The sequence below is a fragment of the Pantherophis guttatus genome, chromosome 9, assembly GCF_059756535.1.
Source record: "Pantherophis guttatus breed Tessera chromosome 9, ASM5975653v1, whole genome shotgun sequence".
Classification (NCBI taxonomy): Eukaryota; Metazoa; Chordata; class Lepidosauria; order Squamata; family Colubridae; genus Pantherophis; species Pantherophis guttatus.
Genome location: NC_142071.1, coordinates 21,593,910 through 21,620,019, shown reverse-complemented (window position 1 = coordinate 21,620,019; position 26,110 = coordinate 21,593,910). Strand labels below are relative to the sequence as shown.

At 39.8% G+C, this 26,110-nt stretch overlaps 1 protein-coding gene across 4 annotated transcripts in view; it reads left to right on the top strand.

Moving 5' to 3' along the window:
* The window catches only part of ARHGAP32 (Rho GTPase activating protein 32), a 196,568-nt gene that overhangs the window by 94,403 nt on the left and 76,055 nt on the right, over positions 1 to 26,110 (top strand). For all 4 annotated transcript variants that reach the window (XM_034421953.3, XM_087875674.1, XM_087875673.1 and 1 more), the window contains exons 5-8: positions 14,284 to 14,370; positions 22,771 to 22,908; positions 23,904 to 23,996; positions 25,610 to 25,732. In XM_034421953.3, the coding sequence (XP_034277844.1) occupies positions 14,284 to 14,370; positions 22,771 to 22,908; positions 23,904 to 23,996; positions 25,610 to 25,732 (441 nt within the window). The remainder of the gene's footprint in view (positions 1 to 14,283; positions 14,371 to 22,770; positions 22,909 to 23,903; positions 23,997 to 25,609; positions 25,733 to 26,110) is intronic.

Below are 26,110 nucleotides of genomic sequence, written 5' to 3'. Positions count from 1 at the left end.
ATGTATATACACATATCCCATGCCTTTTACTTCATTTGGCTTTCAATGTCTCTTACAATTTTTAACATTATCGTTCTTTATTTTGGGATGGTTTTTTATACTTTTTAATGTGTTTATTAATTGTTTTTTTAAGATGTGTTGGATGCCAACCTGAGTTGCGTGTCTGTGAGAAGATGGCATATCAGTTGGTTTCCTAAATAAATAATAAATTGCAGTCAATAACAAAAATGCAAGATGAATGTGAAGCAAAGTAGATTATGTAGAAGTCGATGCAGGCAGAAAAGCATTAGCAATAAGGTCAATTATATATAGGATATAAAGACAAGTGTCATGCAGATTAATATGAAGTGAGCAGGCATCATAATGTTGATATTTTAATATCTTGCAAATAGGTAACATTAATATCTACAAGCCACATTTCCTTAGAACAGAAGGAATCAAATGACTGAATAGAATAAATAAAAATAGCTTTTAACAGGCCTCTTTTCGTAGATGAGAAAACATTTTCTAGAACATTTTCTTGGTTTAATCATTTGTATTCCCCTTTTAATTTAAAACTTCAGTCAGTTTCCTTTGTACATCCAGTAAAGATTGCTTTTTCAAATCATTCTCTGGGTCTGTCATTTGTAATTCCAGTTTTGGTATTTTCTCTGTCTTGTCAAGTAAAATTTGTTCCACATCGGTCATTCCTTCATTAACATCTTGTAGTCTTATCTCTAGAAGCAGACATCATTGCTGACAGCATTCATATTGCAGTTTCTAATTTGTTCTTCTGAGATCTTCTGAGATCTCATTTAATATTTCCAATGTTAAAATGTTTTGTGCCATTTTGTGTCATATTAACTGACATCAACCATAGGAGTGTATTTCCCCCCCCCCTTCTGCTTAGATTCTTTAGTCTCTTCTAGTGTCCAGTTTCTAAAATCACTACCTTCGTTTTGACTTGCAATAAGCAATAAACTCAACATTAGTGACTTTCCCAAATTAAACCTTTTAATTTTTTACAGTTGATTCCAAAAACCTATAGTAAAAGACAATATTCCAAATTTATCTGGACCCTTAATCGGTTTATCATTTTCTTAGAGAAAAATCTTTTAAAGTTTTTTGCTGTTTAAAATTCTCTTTAAGTTCTTAAAATTATAATTAATTTTCATTTTGTTCAGAACTAAAGATAAACTTATCCAATGAAGACTTTTCAAAGTCATGTTCAAAGAACTTTAATAGTTGTAAGATGGTTCTTCGGTAATTTCTGAAAGTGATTAGAAAGTGAGGTTTGTAAACTTAATGTCCTTTAAAGACTCTACCACAATTGCAAGTACGGTAGCTGATCCTGTCCTATCCCAGTGCTCAAACTCATAGAAAACCACTGTCTTGCGTCTTCTTGTGAAGAGCAGTTGCCCGGAGCACATGTGGGTGATCTCCATCTTTTGCTTATCTGGAGAGGTTCCAAGGAACTGGTCTATTCATGGTTCCCTGGTCTTTACCGCAATTATCAACAAGAGCCATCTTCAATTTACCATACCACCCTCAGAAATGTGGACCAGACTGGTGTATGTATGGAGATTATTAGATACCAAGGCCATAGGCTAGACTGGAAAGTAAAAAAAAAAAAAAATTCTGGGAACAGGCAATTGCGAACCCAAAAGTGTACATGGCCTTGTCTATGAAATAATTGGGTCAGACTTGATAAAATTCAGCCTTACCTTTCATGTGTAATCTTCTCTGTTTCTACAGCTTCTTAACTCTCGCTAGGAGCTTGCTCCCTAATAAGAGAGCACAGACTCCGGTTTTTATGGAGCAGAAATCTGAGAAGCATAAAATCACTTCCCCAAATACAGCTGGTCCCCTAACTAATTGCCAATTATATCTTGAGGCTCAAAAGTCAATTAAGGGATAATGGGTTAATCTTTACTTCAACATCACAGTGGTGGCTTGAAAACCTGCAGTTGGTCATAGCGTAATGTGAAAACTAGACAGGTGATCAAATCCTGAAGGTGGTAATTGAGATTCCAATTAATTCAATAAAGCAGCATCCATGCTGTGACGTCTGTACATTTAGAATAATGCCTGGCTGAATTCGTAGGGGCTTACAGGTAAAAATGTCCATTAGAGGCTGTTGTCAATAATTGGAGAGAAAAAAAAATACAATATCCTGATACGAAATGCATTTCTTTGGGAGCAAGTATTGCTTTCTATAATGCACTTTTTTTTTTAAAAAAAAAATTACGACTATGAGATTTCAACCTGGAAATTATTCCATGTGGACAAACCTAATATTTCATTTTAATTATGGAGGATAGTTTGAACACTGCAACTAGGAGGAACTGGATACCCCACCCGCACCCCAGAGTTTATATTCTGAAATATTCTGGTGCAGCTTGATGTGGCCAAACTTAGGTTTGGGGCTGAAATGGCATCTCTGAGTCATGCAGATTTAGCAGGGAAGAAATGAATGCTCACTTAAGGAGGCAACAGGGGGGAAAAAACAAAGATTTCTAGAGTCTGAAGGCGTGTACAGTGGCTGTTTTTAGATCTCTAAAGGATCTCCTGGATAATCTAGATGTTTGCAGTTCAGCATTGTCTCTTTTTGTATACTCATGTAACCCCCCCCCAAATACCCCCCCCCCCATTTTTGCTCAGTAATAAAGGGAGTCTGAATTTAAGGCAATCCTCCTCCAAAGAAGATTATACAGGAAAATACTCATCTGCCTCTATTAACCATATTTTCAATGAATCAGGAGATGTTTCTCTCTTTCTAAATTGCTTTTGGGGGTAGGTGGGTAGGGAAACTAGTCTTCCTTTCAAATACATAAATATCTAGGCATGTTCATGAACAGACACATCCAGACAGAAAAATCTTTCTGAGATGAGAGTTGCTTGATGTGTTATTGCTGGTTTAGAATGCGAAAGAAATATACAAGTGAGCTTATTTTAAAAGAAAAAAACAACAACATACTATTTTGCCTACTTAACCTCTTTATGGAGTAACATTCTCAGATGATCCACACGATAACACATCATTGGTTTCATTGAAGTAAATTCCTACCAAAAAGTCGTCGTAACCTAGCAACCACTTTCAGACCTGATTTGACTGACTCCTGGATGTTAATGCAGAAACTTCATTTATACCCAGAGAAATCAAACTCTGATTTTAAGTGACCTTCACTTCTGGTAATGGGAGAGTGGGGAGTGTATAAGCATATAGCTGGGGTGGGTGGGTATTGTTCTCCTCCCACCCATCTATAATTTTGTACGTCTGAGATGTTGAAAGATCAGCCAGCTAATCTTGAATTTTTTTTTCAATTTTTACTGACGATGATGATGTTTTTCTAAAATGTCCGACTGCATCAGTGATACTTTGGGGAAGGAAATATTAGAAAACATTTTTGCTCTTTCCTGATGGAAAAGATCAGCCATAGGGACTGGTTTGGACAAAACTCAGCAGCATTTTTTCGTGCGGCTGTTGATAAAAATAGGATCGCCAACATGATCGCCAATGTCTGATGATGGATATGGCACAAGAAGAAGAAGAATAGGCCCCATCATTCCAGGTTATCCTAATAGATAGGAAGTTGTAATTTTATGAGTGAAAATGAAGATCAGCTCTGAAATATAGTTGATGACCTTAAATTTACTATATTTCTGGGTTTCTTCTTATATCTTCCCAAACTTGGTTGTAAGATTAAAACAGGGAAAATTCATTTCAATCATACTTATGAAATTCTGGCTGGATAAAACTCCCAGAGGACAGCATATTTGGTGCTTGAAGACCTTGACATCTTAAAATTCAAAAAACACAGATATTAGACTAAGATATAAGACTAGCAATAAGCTCTTTAAAATCTTCTCTTGGACATTTAAAATTGCCACTCCAATTGCTTTTATTCTATGAAGTAATTCTTTATCAAAACATTTGTACATTTTTAATTGAAAAGGGGTTTGCAGAATTGTGTATTAGGCTTCTGAGCAATCACAGTGAAAGGCAGTAGATCAACACAGTGTTTTTGAAGTATGAGAATACTCAGACAGATATTAAAACACCTTTTTAAGTGAACAGTCTGTTCAACACATATACAAAGGGATATTTATATGGTTAGATTATTGCTTCTGCTTTGTAAATCATTTGATGTTTGATTTAAAAAGAAACCCCCATAATTACTTAATTAGAGAGCAATGCATAACATCCTCAGTTACAGGAAAGAAAGGAAAATATTCATGCAGTATATTTGGTTGTAGGTCTGCCTTAGAAGCTTTTTCTTCTGAGTCCACCACTCTTCTAGCTGGTGGTTAAGGGTAAAGGTAAAGGTTTCCCTCACACATATGTGCTAGTCGTTCCGGACTCTAGGGGGCAGTGCTCATCTCCGTTTCAAAGCCGAAGAGCCAGCACTGTCTGAAGACGTCTCCATGGTCATGTGGCCGGCATGACTCAACACAAAGGTGGTCCCTATTTTTCTACTTGTATTTTTTACGTGCTTTCAAACTGCTAGGTTGACAGAAGCTGGGACAAGTAACTGGAGCTCACCCCATCACATGGCACTAGGGATTCGAACCGCTGAACTGCCGACCTTTCGATCGACAAGCTCAGCGTCTTAGCCACTGAGCCCCCGCATCCCTTTCTGGTGGTTAGTGTCTCTCTATACTAAGAATTTGTCAGCAGTGGGATCCATTTTGGAATAGGCTGCTCAAGAAATTTTATCTGGAGCTTCATATCTTTTTAGTGCCAAAATAAAATATTTTTTGTTTTTTTAAAAAAAGGCAAATTTCTCTTGGGTTTTTGTTGATTTTTAAACTTATGCCCTTATATTTCTAGTCGGTCGGTCGGTCAATTAATCCATTTGAGTTCCCACAAGGCTATGGTTAATAAGAATAAGAGACCAATTGTGTCCATAATGGGAAAGAAAGGTTTTAATTTCAAAGTGAGCGACACCAATTTTTCAGTTCTCGGTTTTATTTTTTCTAGTTTTAGTTACATCATGTTAAAATATTGTCTACAAACTGTTAACCGTGATCGGGTCATATTCTGGAAGATCCTATTTCTGGCAGCTGTTTGGATTTCAGCCGCAGAAAAACCCGACCTTCCAACGTTATTAATTTCTTTTCCAGTAATCTGTGAGGCGGCAGTAGTGCTTGCTTTTTCTTTTCTTTTTTCTTTTCTTTTTTTTTAAATGGTGAGATGTTAAGGCCCGGCAATACTGGCCTCAGTTGCACTCTCTTCAGCCTTCACGATTTCAAGGGATTTTGTTGGCTTGCAAAGATGGATCATCAGGGAAATATCAAGAGAAATGAAGCAAGCCTTGGAAATGGAACAGAATGAGATGGTGCTTTTTAAATTCCAGGCATTGGATGGTAGTTTCTTATTTTGCTTTTCTCTTATTTATTTTTATTTTTTTTAAATTGTGGTAGCCAGTTGAATGTCTAGCTCTGGAACACTGTCCTGCATGTATCTTCTCCCTCCCCTTGTTTCTCTTGGCACCCGTTAAAGCTACATGGTTCATCTGGCCGAACTTTTTCATAGCAAGAGCGTAAGTGAGGAATGAAAAAAAACAAAACAAAAACAAACCCTGAATGAAACGGCACCGATTTCTCCACATCGCAAATTCAGCATGAAATGGGCAGCTTGGAAAAGGCTAACTGGGGGACCCAGGGACATCTCTGTCCCTCTTCATAGGTACGTTCGTCCCAAGGGACATTTGGAACTAAGGAAAGGGGCAACCGGATGAATGTGAGGTTTTTAATTTGGGTTTCATGACCGGCTGGAGTTTCTTGAATTTCGGAGCTGATGCCTGGAAGGGGTTTTATTTTTCCCCCCAATTAGTTGCTGGAACTGTCTTGGAATTAACAGGCCTCGGTTGAAATTCCAGCCATGGAAAATAAACAGTCAATTTAGCAAGGATAAGCGTAGACTGGATGGGCAGAGTTGCTTTTAAAAGCATCTTCGGGGCAGAAGTCTTTTTCACTGCGAAGGATCTCAGCGATAGAAGCAGCAGGGACATATTTTGAGTGTGGCAGCATTTAAAGGTGCCTTTTAAGAGAATCAATGCATTTTATTAACTTCCATCTGTGCTTTTACTTAGTGTTGTAGCAAAAGCTTTTTTTTTTTTTATATGAACCTCAGCTGTAAAAGCTGAGGGGGAAAAATCCATTTTCATTTCCTCTCTTCGGTTTGAAGATTAACCTTTTGATGACTGATTTTTGATGCATTGAAAAGTTGGTGCCTATAATCAAAGTTATTGATAAAGTACAGAGGCAATCAATAAAATTAATATCAGGATTTCATATTGCTTCAAATATGTTTCAGTCTTTGTTCTTAAACTGCAAAGAAATGACAGCATTTGGAAGCCTGGCTAAGTGGAATTGTATTTTTACATGTAATTTTACTTACATGTGTTTCTAGTACCCACATGCATTTAATATGTATTATTAAATGCCTCATGCATCTGCCCTATCTGTTTGTATATGGCAGTACAGTTATAAAAGCAAAATTTGTGGGAATCAGGAAAACTCTTGACTGACAATACTGTAAGTGTATACCTCAATGTTTCTATTAAAGGTAAAGGTTCCCCTCGCACATATGTGCTAGTCGTTCCCAACTCTAGGGGACGGTGCTCATCTCCGTTTCAAAGCCAAAGAGCCAGCACTGTCCGAAGACGTCTCCATGGTCATGTGGCCGGCATGACTAAACGCCAAAGGCGCACAGAACGCTGTTACCTTCCCACCAAAGGTGGTCCCTATTTTTCTACTTGTATTTTTTATGTGCTTTCGAACTGCTAGATTGACAGAAGCTGGGACAAGGAACGGGAGCTCACCCCGTTACGCGGCACTAGGGATTTGAACCGCTGAACTGCCGACCTTTCAATCGACAAGCTCAGCTTGTTTCTATTGGAGATGAGCTTTTGAAAACCATGATTGTTTTCAGACTGTGACGTATAGAAAAAAAACTCACAACAAGGAAAAGTCCCTTGTGTAGATGAGAAGGAAAACTTGTTTTGAATTGTAGTTCCATTTTAAAGGCACTATTCCAGGGTGACTTACAAATATAGATACAACATAAACATAATAATAAAAACCATTATACAATAATGGTTAAAATATTGACCTGCACAGAGCAATAAAGTCCATTCAGGGGACTGTTTGAGCGAAAAGTGTTAAGAGTTGACATCCCAAATGAAACTGGTTCCTTGCCTATAGGACTACTGAAGAAAAGGCCCTTAAGAAGCCTGGTTAATGGCATTTAAAGAGTGGTAAATAAGGAAAATGGTAAAGAAAGGGTAGCAGATATAGAGATATACGCCCAGGTATTACTGCTTTAGACAATCAAGTCTTAGACCTTTTGTAAGGAACTGTGTAGGAACTGTGGAACAACGCAGTAACGAGAAATTATTTTTAAAAACATTGTTCTACCCTAATTTCCAGCTATCCATTGTGCAATTACATCTTGTAAAGCTTGGTCAGAATGATTTCTGTTGTAAAACTCCACTTCCATCTACTAGCTATTCTACTGTCAGCGACTTTGTATTGCGATTGGTAAAGAGTTTCTAAATTTATGCAGAATAGAAAGAAAAAAATTGGGTAAATAGGAAATCAAATGCGCAAAATTTGTTTCTCGTAAGTATAGCGGTTGTCTTTCTTTTGGAGCTGAGCTACCAGTTCCGCAAGAATCACACAAGTCTTTCTTTGAGCTGTTAATAAATCTCTGGCTCCTCTAGATTGCTTGTAGGAAATATGTTTTTTTTTTAAAAAAAATTCTTTCCTCCCTCTCCAAGAAGAGTTTCCTTTATGTGGATTACCACATTTCTCCTGGAGAGAGAAGTAACAGCTTTGCTCCACTGTAGATGTGTCAGAATTTTTGCTTTTTAATAATAAAAAAAAAATGTTGAAAAGCATTAAACATTTTATTCTCCTTCATCTGCAGTAAAGTAATCCCAGGAGGATTTGCACAAGGAAGCAGTCAAAAGAAGATGGCCGTTTTTTAATGTTGGGAGACATCATAAAATTAGGACCAACTTCATAGTAACAAAATCCTGTTGGTATCTCCTAATCTTTTTGACACATGGGGGGCCCAATCATTCATGGCTGGGTGGAGATTCATTCACGCCTTGGTCTTGCATAATGTCCTCCCTAGTTAGGACAGATCAGCGTTTATTTGCTATGTTAACAAGGATAACAGCCTGTTGACAAGCTGTGGGTTTGGATCCAATAATCAACTAGAGCTTGACCTTATCTGGGAAAGGAAACTTTAAATCAGGGAAGAGCTCTTCAGCTCTCTGATTTAGAGCACGTGCTCTGCATGTGGAAGATAAGGCAAGTCAGCCTCTTAACAGATCCAGATAAGGCTGGAAAACCCAGCCAGTTTGCATAAATTAGGGTTTGCAGTTCTTCAGATGTTGCTGAGTGTTAACTCCAGCAGTCCCGGTCAGTGGAATTGGATGCTTGATAGTGAAATGTCCCTGCATATAGAAAGATTATCAAGTCTTAGTTGCAATAGGCGCCCGTGTAGAAGGACTTACGGTTTGGCTTGATCAAAAGCAGCTTCCTGTGAGCCTCAGTTTCTGTCCAGCCTGCACATAATGTTGATGTCAGCTTACATAATACATGATGTGCATGAATACAGGTAGTCCTTGATTTATGACTAGTTGCTTAGAGACTGAAGTTACCACGGACTTCCCCCGGGCTACTTATAATCCAGATTTGAAGCTAGCTAGTGTTCTCTCTCTCTCTCTCTCTCTCTCTCTCTCTCTCTCTCTCTCTCTCTCTCTCTCTCTCTCTCTCTCTCTCCCCCCCCTCCCTCCCTCCCTCCCTCCCTTTCTCTCCTTCTTTCTCTCTCCCTCTCTCCCTCCCTCCCTCCACTTCTCTCTTTCTCCCTCCCTCCTTCTCTCTCCTCTTTCCTTCTCTCTCCTCTCCCTCTCCTTCTCCCTCCCCATCCCTCTTTCCTTCTCTCTCCTTCTCTGTTTCCTTCCCTCTCCCTCTCCCTCCCTCTATCCTCTCCCTCTCTCTCCTTCTCTCCCTCTCCCTGTCTCTTTCTCTTTCTCTTTCCCTCCCTCCCCCCCCTCACACACACACTTTGGGTGCTTGGTAACCGGTCCCCATTTACAGCTGTTTGTGGCAGCCCATGGTCATATGATTGTGCTTTAATTTATTTTTTTTTTATTTTGCCGAAAACATGTCATTTAACTGCCCAGTTTTTGCTGGAAACCGGCATTGTGAACAATGGTTTTGCTTACTGATCATAGTATTCGCTTAACAACTGTTGCAAAAGAGATTGCACTGATGACCCGCTTAACCGCTTAGGACTTAGGACCATAATTCCGAGCTCAGTTATGGTTATAAATCAAGTATTACCTGGGGTACACAAATCCCCACATTACTGCATGTCAGAAATGTATAATGGTTAAGGGGGGATTTTGCCTGTGGAAAAGCCTGTTCATTGGTGCATCTGATAGGGCTGCGGTGGAATATCAATTTTATTTAAATTTGGGTGATTGTCTGGTGGCACAGTGGTTAGAATGCACTATATTGCAGGCAAACTTTGCCCATAGCCTTGAGTTCAATCCTGGTGGGGCTTAAGTTTGCCTTCCATCCTTCTGGAGGTGGGTAAAATGAGGACCCAGATTGTTGGGGGGCAAGATGCTGACTCTGTAAACCGCTTAGAGAAGGCTGTAAAGCACTGTGAAGCAGTATATAAATCTAAGTGTTATTGCTATAGATCAGTGTTTCTCAACCTTGGAAGCTTGAAGATGGGTGGACTTCAACTCCCAGATTCTGAAGTCCACCCATCTTCAAGCTACCAAGGTTGAGAAACACTGCTCTAAAATGAATCTGTAAGTAAAAAGGCACAATGGGTGCTTTGAAGTGGATTTTGGATTAAATGGAATAAAATGATGAATATTATGTAAGATGAATATTACATTAATAGCAGTGAAACTGAATTTGCTCGATCATCTTGAATGTCTTTGTTTGAGAGATCCTTCTGTTGGAATCGTCCAGGGTGGATTTGATTTAAATCGAGTTGATTTAAATCACAATTTAAATCATGATTTAAATCACTAGTAAAAAGGCTTGATTTAAATCAACTCGATTTAAATCATAATTTTTAAAGAGCAACTGTCATCTCTGCTACTCCTTTGACCCACTGCTGACTCACCGATAGTCCCAGTGTTGCAGAATGTAAGCCTCATGCTACATAACTAAGCTCCATTTCATGCTGAATAAACGAAATTATTTATGTATCTTAAATAGAAAAATATCTTATGATAGATTTTTACCCCAAAAGTTTTTTATTAAAATAAATTCGATAAAAATCAAAAAAATCCGATTTAAATCAAAAAATTCGATTTAAATAAAAAAAAATCTGATTTAAATCAAAAACATACGATTTTTTTGATTTTTTTTAAAAAAATCATTCATTTTTATCCACCCTGGAATTGTCCATAAACTTGACATTTCCCCTCATTCTTTTAAAAGTGTGGGGTATGTGCCTGGCTATTCTAGTTTCAAAAAGGCAGGAAAATCTTCTCTGCAGCCCACAAATGATTGCCCGGCTTGCTCCTTTGCACAGGATGGGGTTATCTGCATACTTATTATGTATAATGTGTGCCTTGTGGTGTGACCTTTATTGTCGTTAAGAATGTGATTACAATCTTAGGTTTCCTTAGGCAATTCTTTACTGTCTTTACTGTGATAGCAATATCTGTTTTGCAGTTTGCGTGAAAGCACAACAACACTTCCACAGCCATTGTTCATTGAGCTTTTAATTGAGCTGGATAGTCAGCCATTAAATAGTTCTGCGTGGTAATAAAAAGCCACTTGAATTCTTTTGCTTGTGGAAATGGGAAGCTATATATATTTTTTCTCAACCTGAGTTTTAATAGGAAGAGATAATAGTGATAGGCTTCTATGTTGAATGTGATCAAGTACCGTATTTTTCGGACTATAAGACGCACCTGATTATAAGATGCACCTAAATTTAGACAAGGAAAACAACATGTTTTTGGCTTCCCTTTTTCTGGCCCTTTTTCAGTCTTTTTCCAGCCCTTTTCGGGGCTTTTTCTGGCCTGTTTTTGAGGCTTTTTTTGACCCATTTTTTTTGAAAAAACAAGCTGAAAAAAGTCTCCAAAATGGAAAAAATGCCCTGAAATGGGCTGAAAAAAGCCTCAAGAGTGGACCGGAAAAGGGCCGAAAATGGGGTGTGCGGAGGGCAAAAAACGGCCAGCAGGTGTGGGGGGCTTTGGCAATATTTGGTCTATAAAACACACAGACATTTTCAGCCCCTTTTGGGAGACAAAAATGTGCATCTTATAGTTTGAAAAATACGGCATTTGCAGGAAGTAATGAATGGAGTGTGTCTAGTAAAACATGATGTTTGTTCCACAATTTGTAACTTGTTGGTGGGGGATTCAAATTATGGCAGTTCTTTTGAGCCCCCGCATTCAGTTAAAGTTTCTGAATTATCTAGAAAAGCAGCACAGTGTACAACACATCATGTGATTGGCAAGCATTTAATTGTACCAACTCTGAACAATCTCAGGCTAGGCCTGTTTTTCCCTTGATCAGATTGTAACCTGGGCCAAATCAAAAAATATTATAAATCTGCATAAATGGGAATGCAGCTTCACTTCAATTCCCCTTCAGATTACCAGCTTTTCCCACTCATAGTACAGGTAGTCCTCGATTTAAAACAGTTCATTTAGTGATGGTTCAAAGTTACGACATCGCTGAAAAAAGTGACTTATGACCGTTTTTCACACTTACAACCATTGCAGCATCCCCATGGTCACGTGATCCAAATTCAGATGCTTGGCAGCTGGTTCATATTATGACGGTTGCAGTGTCCCGGGCTCATGGGATCCCCTTTTGTGGCCTTCTGACAAGCTAAATCAGTGGAGAAGCCAGATTCACTTAACAACTGGGTTATTAACTTAACGGCTGCAGTGACTCACTGAACAACTGTGGCAAGAAAGGTCATAAAATGGGGCAAAACTCACTTAACAAATTTATGTATCACTTACAAACATAAACGTTGGGCTCAATTGTGGTCATAAGTCAAGGACTACCTGTCCACAGTCTTATCTGGACTAAGCTTCAGTTCGGTTATTCCGTTTAATCCAAAATCCACTTCAAAGCACCCATTTTGCCTTTTTACTTACAGATTCATTTTAGAGGAGTGTTTCTCAACCTTGGTAGCTTGAAGATGAGTGGACTTCAACTCCCAAAATCCCCCAGCCAGGCTGGGGGATTCTGGAAGTTGAAGTCCACCCATCTTCAAGCTACCAAGATTGAGAAACATTGTTTTAGAGCCATCTGAACATTTGCTTGGCATGCTGACTAGCAAGCTTACATTCTCCCATTTTGGAAAAAAATAGAAATTTCCACAAACTACTTGATGGAAATATCCTATTTATTGCCAGAGAAAGCATCAACCTTTCCATTAAATTCTACTTTGGTTAAATGTCACTACCAATTGCAGGTCCACAGAAAGTAAATCATTCAAAAAGGACTAATCCCATCTTTTAATGTTGGTTAGTCTCATGGTAAGTCCTTGGTATCAGTGTGAAATGACCAGTGAGCAGGAGTTACCTTGGGAAGTTAACACACAGGAGGGATTGTAGCCAAAGAATGGATTAGAACTTTTGATCAAAGGGTTAAGACACCATACCAAAAGGTCCATCAAAGGCAACCAAAGGGTATGTGAGAATATATCATAAATCAGGAAGACTTGTTGTATTTTGCATTTTGCATTTCTTTATTTCTGTAAGTATTGGATGGACCATGGTAGCAGGTCTGGGAATTGTTAGAACTGGTGGATGCTGGGATTTCTTCTTCTTTTTTCGTTACAAAGCTTTAACCAAGTTGAATGCCTTTTAAGCCGTAACGCACCATATAAATACAAATTATAATGAGGTTGAAAATTTATATACTCAGTAGGACAGTAGCTCTGGGAGAGACAAAGCCTAGAATGGGTGGATATACCTTTTCTGCCTGTCTGCCTTCCCATTCATTCTAGATCAGGGATATCCCACCTTGCCCACTGTAAGACCTGTGGACTTCAACTCCCAGTCATTCTGGCTGGGGAATTCTGGGAGTTGAAGTCCACAAGTCTTAAGAGTTTCCCAGTTGGATATCTCTGCCCTAGATGATGGAGAATTCTTACCAGAAGCATGATTGAATAAAGCATTTCGGAAGACTGTTTAAATTGATTGATTTCTCCTACAAAGTATCATGTATATACACATATATTAAAATATATGTCAAGGCTCCGACTAATGAACCCAATCAAATCAGAACTCTGATTGGCTACTTGGCTACTTCCCAAAGGTCTTATTTAATGAGTACATCATATTGGCACAGCTTCAATGGAAAACCAAATCTAAATCTTTCCTGCGGTTTCAGTATAATTAAACTAGGAAATAACCCCATCCCCAAGTGTCACAGATCATGTTGGCCAATTGGGTTAATTGGTGGGCTCTTCAGGCACTCCTTCCCCAATCTTATCTATTGACGGTAGAGATGACCTTGGTTCTCATGAGAAATCTCTTTGTTGTGTCTAGTAATGCATTCCAACCTCCTACCCCTACCCCTTTCCACTCTGTGTGGCAACTAAGGAACAGAAAGATGGTTGCGGCCTGGTTCAGTTCAGAGTTGACAATATATACATATACAGTAGATCACTGCTTCTCCCCAACTTTACAAACCCAAGATCAGCGAGAGCAACCTACTTCAATTAATCTTTCTTTAATGAACAGTGATCATCATCATTTTAGCCATTATCTATCCACTGCAGGATGAATGCCTCTTCCACATCTTTCCAACCTATATGGTCCTGAGCTTTCTTTTGCCAATTGGGCCTGCAGTACTGTATATTGGCATCTGGAAATGTCTTATTATTTAATCTTTAAAGATGATTAAGGTGTCTAGATAGAAGATTGCCTTAAGTAGTGATGGATCGTGGAACTGTTTCTATGAAACTAGTACTAAAAACCTCCGCCAACTAGGAATTTTAAGTTCTAAAATTTACTTGAATGGTATTGGCTTTTTAAGAAGTTTGATGTTGCAAGATGAACGTTATTTGATTGATACCAGAGTATAGAATGTTTTTAATCTATTGAGCCAAAACAAAAACAACCAGCCTACATTATAATAGTTGTTTCTTTCATAGAAAATGCATTTTGAAGCAAGTTGTGTTTAAATCTTCTACTTTTTATATGTTTGGCTTATCTTTGTTAACCGACCTAGTGTCTCTGTATCTCTCTTTCTCCTCCCACCCACCCACCCCTCCGCCCGGAATAGCTTTCACTCCCCGAGGAACAGAATGAAGTAACAAGAAATGGCTGTGAGTCCAAGGAGCTTGTCTACCTGGTACAAATCTCTTGTCAGGTAAATAATATGACCCTTCTTCCCTTGATTTTATAAAAATGCATGAGCTGAATGATACTTGGGGGATTCTTTTTCTCCCACGTTTCCCACTGTTTATAATACATGAAGATAATATTGGGCTTCAGGAAACACCTGAGTAACTACTAAATTGGATCCATTTATCCTGGAATCACTTATGTATTTTTGTTGTGTGGGAAGCCACCCTCTCCCAGAAGAATGAAATGTTTTATGAAATATTAAAAAGGCAGAATATTATATTTCCCCTAAAAGAGAAATAGAAATCTTAAGGGAGACAGAAACTCAGCCCCAGCTCCCGGCCCCCAGCAGATGTTTGGTGCCCATTAAGAAGGACTGGGCCAACCTATCTACAAGACAAAAGACCTTCAGCCTAAGGGTGATGGGATTAGCCCTCACTCAAGATCCAAACCAGGACAATGCCATTAAGCCACAATAGGACCCTTTCATCAGAACACAAGCCTCTTCATTACATCATCACCCTCCCAGCTTCAACCAAACCTGGGAGCTCAGACAAATTCAGTTATGACCTCTGCATAGCCCCATGGGAGTCTGACAGCAACCAGTAGAATACATGCTCTTGCCACAGGAACTGGAAGCTCAAGTGCAAAGCCCAAAAGAAGGTATAAAAACCCCTCACTCTCAACTCCATATGGTCAGTTGCACCAGAACCATGTGCTTGCTGGTTCTGTTGATCATTAAACCATCTTTACAATCAGCCTCCATGTTTCCAGTGTCTTTCCTCCCACTTGGAACTGAACCAGATGGATATTTCTTCCAACAGCTGGATACAATGAGAAACTTAATTACATTAAGGAGTATCCAGGAAGGGATGGTTCAGGCTTTACTCAAAATGTTTCTGCCACCCATGTTAACATATTAATAACCTGCACTATACGTGTTGAATACGTGATCACCACGTATGACCTTGCCAGCCAGCTTCCGACAAAGTCAACAGTGGAAGCCCGATTCATTTAACACCCATATGATTCACTTCACAGCCGTGGCAAAAAAATAAATAAATGTAAAATTGGGCGTGACTCACTTAACAATCACCTTGTTTAACAACAGAAATGCTGGCCGCAAACTCTGGTAGTAAGTCGAGGAATAGGCATGGCTCCCATATTCAGAAAGGACAACAAAGCCATTACTTGAGAGGGGGAGGAGGATAGGTGGGTTTTATGATAAAACGATGCTAAAACCTCAAAGGACTTTAATTGCAACCTTAAACATGTATGTTTTTCACAGTTCATGCTGGAAGCAGAAAACAGCTTTAGAGGTTTAGAATTTTAATCTTTGTACTGCAGGGCAGAGAATTAGAGAATTTGTGCTAGGTTGTGGATTTCAGCTAAAATATTCTGCATATCCCTGAGCTCAGGCACTGAGATATACCTAGTGGTTAATCATAACAAGTCTTCTGAACTGTATTTCCAATTACAGAATATTTTTCCACCTTCTTTTTCATCTGCCAGAGTCTGACAGTTTTGGGGGTTTTTTTGTCCATCTCATCCTCTTAACACTTTTATTGCTATGAAATTTTATCTGTTTTTTTTTTTGTTTAAAAAAAGACTTTCTAGAGTGTTTTAAGCTCTACAGATTTTAACAGAAAGATTGTTTTAACAGTTTTAGGTGATTAATCATGATGTTCTTCATCTATCTTGAATTTTATTTGTGTTCTTGTTATTTACAATCCCGGCAGTTATCAGTAACAAATACACATAACATGCATTATTGACCACACCTGGAATACTGTACCCAGTTTTGGTCACCACATTACAAAAAATATGTTGAGACTTTGGAATACGTGCAGAGAAGAGCAGCTAGGATGATTGAAAGCCTGGAGACTAAACCATATGAAGAACAGTTGTAGGAACTGGGTATGGCTAGTCTAGAGAAAAGAAGGACTGGGGGGGACATGATGGCAGTATTCCAGTATTTAAGGGGCTGCCACAAAGAAGAGGGGGGGGGGGTTCAACATATTTTCCAAAGCACCAAAAGGCAAGACAAGAAACAATGGATGGAAACTAATTAAGGAGAGAAGCAACCTGGAATTAAGGAGAAACTTCCTAACAGTGAGAACAATTAATCAGTAGAACGTCTGGCCTTCAGAGGTTTTAGGTGATTCATCACTGGAGGTTTTTAAGAAGAAACTAGACAGCCACTTATCTGAAATAGTATAGGTCCATGATGGCGAAAGCATGCAGAACCATATCTGTGGGCATGTGAGCGTTGCCCTAACTCAGTTCTAGCGTGCATGCGCATGCTGGCCATCTGATTTTCGGGCCTTCCGGGCCCACTGAAAGTTGGGAAATGGGCCGTTTCTGGCCTCCGGAGGGCCTCCGGGAGTGTGGGAAAGGCTGTTTTTGCCCTTCCCAAGCTCCTAGAAAGCATCTGGAGCCTGGGGAGGGCAAAAAAATGGGCCTACCTGGCCCACCATGCCATCGCGTACCAAAAGTGGGCGGAGCGCAGGGAGATCGCGTGCACATACAATTATGGGTGTGGGCACACACACATGTGACCCCCTGCACTCCCCCTGCTTTTGGCACTTGATGGCAAAAAGGTTTGCCATCACTGGTATAGGTTCTCCTGCTTGAGCAGAGAATTGGACTAGAAGACCTCCAAGGTCCCTTCCAGCTCTATTCTGATTGATTGATTGATTGACTTCACTTGTGTCAAACTTAAATATTGCCTGTCCCCAGGTACATCATTCCAAGCACCCAGCAAATTTGATCAGTTACAGCACACCTCCTCTTTTAGGAGGAAAAATCTGTGTGTATTCAGTGCCCCTTTGCTAGGGCCTTATGTCACTTTGGTCTTGAACAAATGTTGTTGTTCCTAATAGAGACAAATGTTGACATTCCCCAATCAACGTGCATGCTGCTTTCGAAACAGTAATCTACACGAGGCAAAGAAGGCCATGGCTTTCCACAAAGAGGAAATCAACATGGCTCTTGAACATAAAGAAAAGTCTTGGGCTTGTTACCATTATTTATAAAATCTGAAAAACCAAATGTGCCAGTGGAAGACGGTCATTGGTTAAATTGGATCCAGAAATTAGCTTATTAGTTTGGCATCTATCCATGTACTTTTCAAAGACCTGGGCTGCTTAGAAGCAATTTGTTGCAAATAAGAGGAGCATTGTAGAAAGCCAAAGAAATGAGTCATTCTAGCAATAGCCCGTTTGAAACTTCTGGACTGGAAAATTTGTTTCTTTCCCTTCACTGAGTAGCTCGCCGAATGCACGTCAATTTATCAACTTTGTAAGCAGATAAGTAGACTTTAAAAAAAGAAAATATCACGGCTTTCATACACTCTCCCTTTAACATGGCCTACTTGAAATTCTCTGATTTTTAGTCTCACTAAACATCTGTGATCCAGAAACATCTTTTTTTTGGAGGGTGAGGAGAGAGTTCGTAATGCGTTTACCTCTTTTTTTTTCCTTCCTTCTTTCTTTATGTTAACATGCTATTTTAAAGTTATCAGTTGCTTGAAGCAAAAATGAGGAGGACTTTTGACTAACACGACAATGGTGTTTTCCCACTCAACCACCTAAGATTAGGTATGAGTGAGAAATTCTACCCCTTTTCCTGTTTTTCCTGTGTATCATCTCATTCTATCACAAGGGCCCTAGGGATAAACTAATTAGAAGTCTTTTAATCATCATCTCCTTCTCCTCCTCCTCCTCCTCCTCCTCTTCCACCACCACCACCACAACAAATGATAAAAAGCAAATGTTCAGGTTTTGCATTGGGGAATTAAATTGGATTGGAAAATGGTACAGTATGTAATTGCATATTGAAAACTGGGAAAGATAGTTTGCTGGGAGAGAATAGGAATGAATACCATGTTTCCCCAAAAATAAGACCCTGTCATATATTGTTTTGAACTCCGAAATAAGCGCTTGGCCTTATTTTCAGGGAGGTCTTATTATTTTGGGGCAGGTGGAGGAAACCAGAGGAAATGGCAGGGACCAGCTGTGCATGCGTTTAAATATTTTCTGGGAGGGCTTATTTTCAGGGGGGGCTTATTTTAGTGCATGCGCTCAAAAGCCCGATTGGGCTTATTATCAGGGGATGTCTTATTTTAGGGGAAACAGGGTAGCTAAGAGGTAAATTTTGGATTAATCCATTAGATAACCAATTTTGCTGTGTTGGTTATTTCTCCTGTTGTCCCGATAGAGTACAACCCGTTTTCTCAACCGGGAGAATTCCGCGGCGTACAAAAACGGACAAAACATTTCTAGCACATCCGTCATTTGTCTCTCGTGTCTTTTATACCTTCTTTGCAGCGGCTACACATTGAAAAGCCTTTCTGGTTTTTTTTTTTTAGCTGAGCTAAAACTTCAGGTCAGGGCCTGCTTGTTAGATTTTACTTTCCTTGTTTTCAGCAGACTGAACAATGTTTTAGCTTTGGTAATTGCAGCCATTTGTCCCAGCTTGGTTTTTCTCTCCCTTTGAGCCTGAAGAGATGTCAGGCAGTTCTGTTGAGAGACTGGACAAAAGGCCAGCAATTACAGTTTCAGTGAGTGATGTACCTTGGCAGCTCTTTCTGTTTATCATGGAGCAAGGTGCTGTTTAACTGTGAATCTGGAGAGAGAGGTTATACCTAACTGAATACCCCCAGAACATAATACAGTAGGTGTGAAAGTCAAAAGCAAAGTCTTCCATCTTGGACTCCTAGTAACTGCATGAATGTGCCCAGGTTGTTGGTTTTGAGTCAGGACAGAGGTAGTTCACTATTGCTTTCTTCTTGGCTCAACTCAACTCAAAATCAGTTTCCAGCTTTATTCTCCTCTTCCATCCATGGGATATTAGATGTAAATAAGCCCCAGTCCCCAAGACGGTTGTTTCGTGTGAAGCTTCTTCCTTTCAAGTCTTTAAAGGAGACCCATCTTCATAAATTCATAAATTATTCCTTCAATGTTCATGAGGAGCTAACTGGCTGTGGTTGAAAAAAATGGCACACACTTTATGGATGTGGCAACTGTCAGATGGGGAAAGACCAGGTCCACACATGAAGGTCCAATTAAACTGATCATGCCTATGCACAGGCATCTTCTCAACTAACGGTTAGCACTTGCTTGGATTTAGATAAAGATCCGTAGGATTCAAAGGAGGTTGGACTGCACTTGTGGCTATGTAGGGATTCTAGGCTGATCCCTGTTTTAACTCCGCCCCCAGTTTCTGCTACACCGTCACCTACAGTGACCAACTATTTCCGTCTAAAGACTTTCTACTATTTAATATTAGGTCACATTTTCATCTAGAGGTGCTTTTTGAATGCATTTGAGCTATGATTGCTAGAATTGCTAACGTGGTCTTTTGTATGACAATTCTTGGCTTAAGTTAATCTGGAGAATACCACCCTAGGAGAAGCTGTATTTAAATTATGGAAGTGCCGAGAGGTGTCAATCCAGATAGTTCTCAATTACAGGTTTTAGTGCACCATCCATGGTAACATGGAAGAGTTATCAGTTTCTTACGGTTTCTTTAGCCCTAAACAGAAATTCTTCAATGGTAGGTATGAAAAGATCCTGTCTCAGATTTTTCCAGAGGAGTCTTCATATTGTGCTTAAAACTTTTTCTCACCCATAGAAAGTCATCCCAATGCTATTGCTTATAAAGAACAGGAAAGCTTTGCTGATTAATACTACGTGGCGTATTCTGAATGCTGCATACCTATTAGTCATAAATGTTCTATTACTGTATCTTTTTTGAGTAACCTTGAGTAACCTGCTTACCACTCTGAAACAGTCATGCTCTTAGTCAAATAAATTTATCGGCACTGAGGAATTCTAAATAATTTCAGGACACCTAGATGGAAGATGCTATTAAACCAATAAGTAACACACTTAACTGGAGATGCTGTCATCAAGAGGGGAGAAAACCGTTCATTATATTGGTCGATGGATTCACAGCCCCATCTACAAAAGAGATACAAATCCATTTCCTTAGCAGTTTTCATTGTTTGGCTGTTCAGTATTTCAGATACTGTGCCGCTAAAAAAATGCTGCCTGCTATAGATTTATGTTTGGGTGTTGCACTCAATATTCTTATACCAGAATTGCCAGCACTTATCTCCAGTCTCCTTCCCTCCCTCCCTGACCTATTGTACTTATATGTTTTACATGGAAGTGTGACTGATAGCAAATTGTTTAAATTAGAAGTTTGTAAAGAGAGACTGGAATGTAATAAAGTGTTGAAAGCAGCAAATCTCTTTTCAAATAGCCAGAGTCTTAAGCTGTATATTTTTCATCCTGCCATTCAGAAGGAGATTTAATCAAGAGAAATAGCCGAGCACTACAATTTTGAATGCTAGAAACCCTTTATTATTCTTCTGTTATCTGTTTATGTGCTCTTTTTCCTTTTTCACAGTTCTTAATCATAATGTGCCTTGGCAAACATATTATTCAGATACTTATCTGCAATTGAATGTACTTCCAAAGGTTTTGCTTGAAAAATTAACATGGGGAAAGAAGGCATCCATATTCAGGAGTGGGATAAATGCATTAGTAAAATACATCTACCTAAGAGACTTCGTGAAGTACTTTGTCATAGTTATTGCCAGTGTTAAATTGTTTTTCCTGATTTGTTTGTTTGCTTTTTGGCTGTCTATCCGTTTGATATGATTTGGAAGTGTTTGAATTCAAAAGCTTTTTATGGTAGCATTTGAGTTTTCAAGAGAGATCGTCTGTTGGAGATTACATCTCCCCCCAAACTATTGTTGATCAAGCTGATCCTCATATTTCAGATGCAGAATAGTTTCTTCAACTGTCATTAACATTTTAATTCTGATCTCAGAAACTCCAAGGAATAGGGTGCTTGCCGTGTATTATTTTGGTGTCCTTTGTGGCCCTGTTGCCATAGAGTTTGAATAACTCCTGAATTGCCAACTTCAGTTCTAATATCTCATCATTCCAAGATATTTTTAACTAACTGGCTTACATTTTTCTTTCTATTGAAAATGGGTACTGGAATTTATTTAATTTGACATATTAAGGCAGCCCAATTTATATTCTAATATCAATATCATCGTCGTCATCATCATCATCATCATCATCATCAATCAATCATCATATATGAGCCAGCAGTGTGCAGCAGCCTCCAAAAAAGCCAACACAGTTCTAGGCTGCATAAACAGAGGGATGGACTCAAGATCACGTGAAGTATTAATACCACTTTATAATGCCTTGGTAAGGCCACACTTGGAATCCTGCATCCAGTTTTGGTCTCCACGATGTAAAAAAGATGTTGAGACTCTAGAAAGAGTGCAGAGAAGAGCAACAAAGATGACTAGGGGACTGGAGGCCAAAACATATGAAGAATGGTTGCAAGAACTGGGTATGTCTAGTCTGATGAAAAGAAGGACTAGGGGTGACAGGATAGCAGTGTTCCAGTATCTCAGAGGCTGCCACAAAAAGAGGGAGCCAAGCTATTCTCCAAAGCACCTGAGGGTAGGACAAGAAGCAATGGGTGGAAACTAATCAAGGAGAGAAGCAACTTAGAACTAAGGAGAAATTTCCTGACAGAACAATTAATCAGTGGAACAACTTGTTCCAACACTGGAAGATTTAAGAAGATGTTGGATAACTATTTGTCTGAAGTGGTGTAGAGTTTCCTGCCTAAGCAGGGGGTTGGACTAGAAGACCTCCAAGGTCCCTTCCAACTCTGCTATTCTATTCTATCATCCTAGCCACTGTCTATCCACTGTAGGATGAAGGCCTCTTCTGTATGTTTCCAACCAATACGGTCTTCAGCTTTTGCCAGTTGGAACCGCAATACTTGCTGATGTCATCAAGCCATCTTGTTTTAGGTCTCTTTTGTGGACGCTTTTTATCAAGTGGAATCCATTCCATGACTGTCTTGGAGTCACCCACCTGCCATCAGTTATTCTTGCTATGTGTCCAGGCCATTTCCATTTCAATTCTTTTGCTCTTTTGATAGCATCCTATATTTTTGATTGTTCTCTAATCCACATGCAGGTGTTTCTATCTTGTCTTGTGATGCCGAGCATGTATCTTTCCATGGCTCTTTGTACACTCGTAGCTTTTGTATTGATTGTGAGGTTAGTGTCCATGTTTCTCTGGCATATGTTAGAACAGATAGCACACCCCAATTGAAAACTTTTCTCTTCAGGCATACCATGGGAGGTTGTCCTTGAAAATTACACTTGCCATTCTAATATATTGGTGTTCATTCAAAAGACTATATTATACAGTGACTTAAGGAATTTTAATTAGAGGTTGAAACTGATTAACAAAGCCTGGTTGAGTGAAAACTTGATTATATGTGGAATGATGATAATAATCAGGTGCACAGAGTCCTTGCGCATTTGTGAATGAATGAATTAAATGACACCGTAGTTTTTTTGTTTTCCTGTCTGCAGGGCAAGAGCTGGATTGTGAAGAGGAGTTACGAAGACTTTAGAGTGCTTGATAAACATCTTCACCTATGTATTTATGATCGACGCTTTTCTCAGCTCTCAGAGCTACCCCGTTCGGATGCCCTGAAGGATAATCCGGAGGTAAAACAGTGAAGTGTTATTACTAACTGAAAAGTTCTAGTTGTTGAATAATATTTTTGGAGGGGAGGTATCTCTGAGGTTTTCATGTAATTATTTATTGATATCCTGCCTTTATTATCTTTTACAAAAAACTCAAGGCAGCAAACATACTTAATACTCCTTTCTTTCCTATTTTCCCCACAACAACCACCATGGAGAAGAGGGGTTGGGCTAGAAAAGAGTGACTGGCCCAAAAGTCACCCAGCCAGTTTTAATGCCAAAGATGCGACTAGAACTCACTCTCTCCTGAACCAGTCTCCTCACTGGTTTTAGCCTAGTGCCTCTAAATTCTATAGAGAGACATATACAGTATATCACAGAAGTGAGTACACCCCCTCCCATTTTGTAAATATTTTAAGTATATCTTTTCCTGTGACAACACTGACGAAATGACACTTGGCTACAATGTAAAGTAGTGAGTATACAGCTTGTATAACAGTGTAAATGTGCTGTCTCACTCAAAATAACGCAACACACAGCCATCAATGTCTAAACTGGTGGCAACAAAAATGAGTACACCCCTAAGTGATAATGTCCAAATGGGGCCCAAAGTGTCAATATTTTGTGTGGTCAACATTATTTTCCAGCACTGCCTTAACCCTCTTGGGCATAGAGCTCACTAGAGCTTCACAGGTTGCCACTGGAGTCCTCTTCCACTCCTCCATGACGACGTCACGGAGCTGGTGGATGTTAGAGACCTTGCGCACCTCCACCTTCCGTTTCAGGATGCTGTGGGACTTCACATCTGTGATATACTATATCTATATCTATGTCTATATCATCTATATATATTGTCTATCTATCTACACAGAGTGGGAGGGAGGGAGGGAGGGGAAGGGTGGGAAAGAGGGAGGGGGAAGGAGAGAGAGAGGGAGAGATTGCTTCAGTTATATCCCCTAATATACTGGATGCCCTGCATCAGTAGAATTATCACACTTTTCCCCTCATCCTTGCAGCTTGTTACCCAGATGCTGATGGCTTACCTGTGCCGACTCTCAGCCATTGCTGGCAACAAGATAAATTGCGGTCCTGCTCTCACATGGATGGAGGTACAAGAGCCCGCTTCACCTTCTCCACAATTCATCAAATGCTTTGTGTCTACCAGTCTGCCAGCAGCACATTGAATGGAAAGAGGGAAGGTTTCTAAATTAGAAAATGCCAGTCAGGCCCTCTGCTCTTAGGCTACCCAAGATAAAAGCAGGAACACATCCTCATCCTTAATTATATAGATCCTCCTGAATCAAGCCACTGACCAAAAAGTCATCTTCATTGAGATTATGCCCCATATAGGCTACCATGCTGGTCAAGTGTATGTTGGTAGATACACTCAGTCTGCAGCTGAGAGCGAGCAGCTGAAATTCTCAAAGGCAGCCCCGTGGCACAATGCCTTGCAGTAGTCTAGGCGAGGAGTAATTAGGCCACAAGTCACTTAGCCAGGGCCTCAAATTCCAGGTAGGGCTGCATCTGGCACTCGGCTGGACAACTCTGCTCCCTCCCAACCCCTGATTTCCCACCTGTCCATGTAGTAGTAGCTACGAGTCCAAGATGTCTTACAGTTCACAGACCTACTCTTTGATGGATAGTTGCCATCAAGAGGCCATCCTGGAAATGTCAGAAACCTTTCCCTACCATCCAGCCAAGAGCTGAAGAAGCATCTTTGGATGAGAAACGAAACGTCTTCAAAGAAAAACCAGAAAGTCCAGCTGCCACTTTTTTTAAAAAAAATTGATTTATATGCCGCCCTTCTCCGGAGACTCAATGTATTAAGCACCTTTGAAAAAGCACCTTTGGGCCTGTAGTGAACAGCTAACTTCATCTTGCAGGGGTTCAGCTATAGGTTGTGTAAACCTTCATGTCCCCTAGAACCAAGTCAAGAAGTTGATAACACCTCTTGCACAGTTTAGGAGAGCAGTGGATAATGTATCAATGATATAGCTATGCAAACTAATCATGGCCTCCCCCAGCAGCTTAAGGTATTAAGGGGTCTTCCAGGTAGGAGAGGCCAGCTCAAATGATCTCTCCTACTACTACTCAAGGCCTAACTGGAACTGCCCTCCCAAGGAAATAGTGGAACCCCTATAAAATAGAACTCTACTTTCTGCAGAAGTTGGTTGTACTGCCCAGTCAGTGGTGGGATTCAAATTTTTTTACTACCGGTTCTGTGGGTGTGGCTTGGTGGGCATGGCAGGGAAAGGATACTGCAAAATCTCCATTTCCACCCCACTCCAGGGGAAGGATACTGTAAAATATACATTTCCTCCCCACCCCACTAACCTGCTTTCCAGCTACGTTCTCCTGTGCAGGGCAACAAAAGAAGACCCAGCTGATCAGCTGGGACTCCGATCAGCTGGGACTCTGGAAGCAGCCAATAGATCGGGGGTGGGGCCAGTCAGAGGTGGTATTTGCTGGTTCTCCGAACTACTCAAAAAATTTCAGGTACCGGTTCGCTAGAACCGGCTGAATACCATCTCTGTGCCCATTGCATATTTTGTACCACAGTGTCCATAGACTCCTTTTGCACTTTTTTCCAGCTGGCAGCTCCGTTTACGTCGGCTTTCTTTACAAATCAACATGAAATCCTCCTCTGTAAATTTGTTAATAAAAATAAATTTGCTCAACGCTGCGCATTCTTGGCTTTCTCACCATCTACCTTGCGTTGCAGATTGATAACAAGGGGAATCGCCTCCTAGTTCATGAGGAGTCGTCCATTAATGTTCCGGCTATTGCAGCTGCTCACGTTATCAAGAGATACATTGCCCAGGCAGCAGATGAACTCTCCTTTGAGGTAAATAACAGGAGGATCAATCTATAATTATTTCAGCACATGCCCAGAGAAAGTCAATGTTGTGTTGTGTTTTCTTCAACTGGCCAAAGACATTTTTAAAGGACCTCTGATAGCTTTCCATGTTGCTTGTGTAACAGTACATTTTCTTATTACATAGGTAATATATAAAGTATAATATAAAATATACATTACATAAAATATATGTAATATATAAAATATAAGATGTACAGCACAGTACAGTACTATGTTGTTAATTTGGTAAAATAAATTTGTCATTCTACACTTAATTTTAAGAACGAAGACAGAGAAACTAATAGACAAGTATCTATGGAGATTCTCAGTCATCCAGGTCACGATTGGACCCAAAGGTGCTTTTTA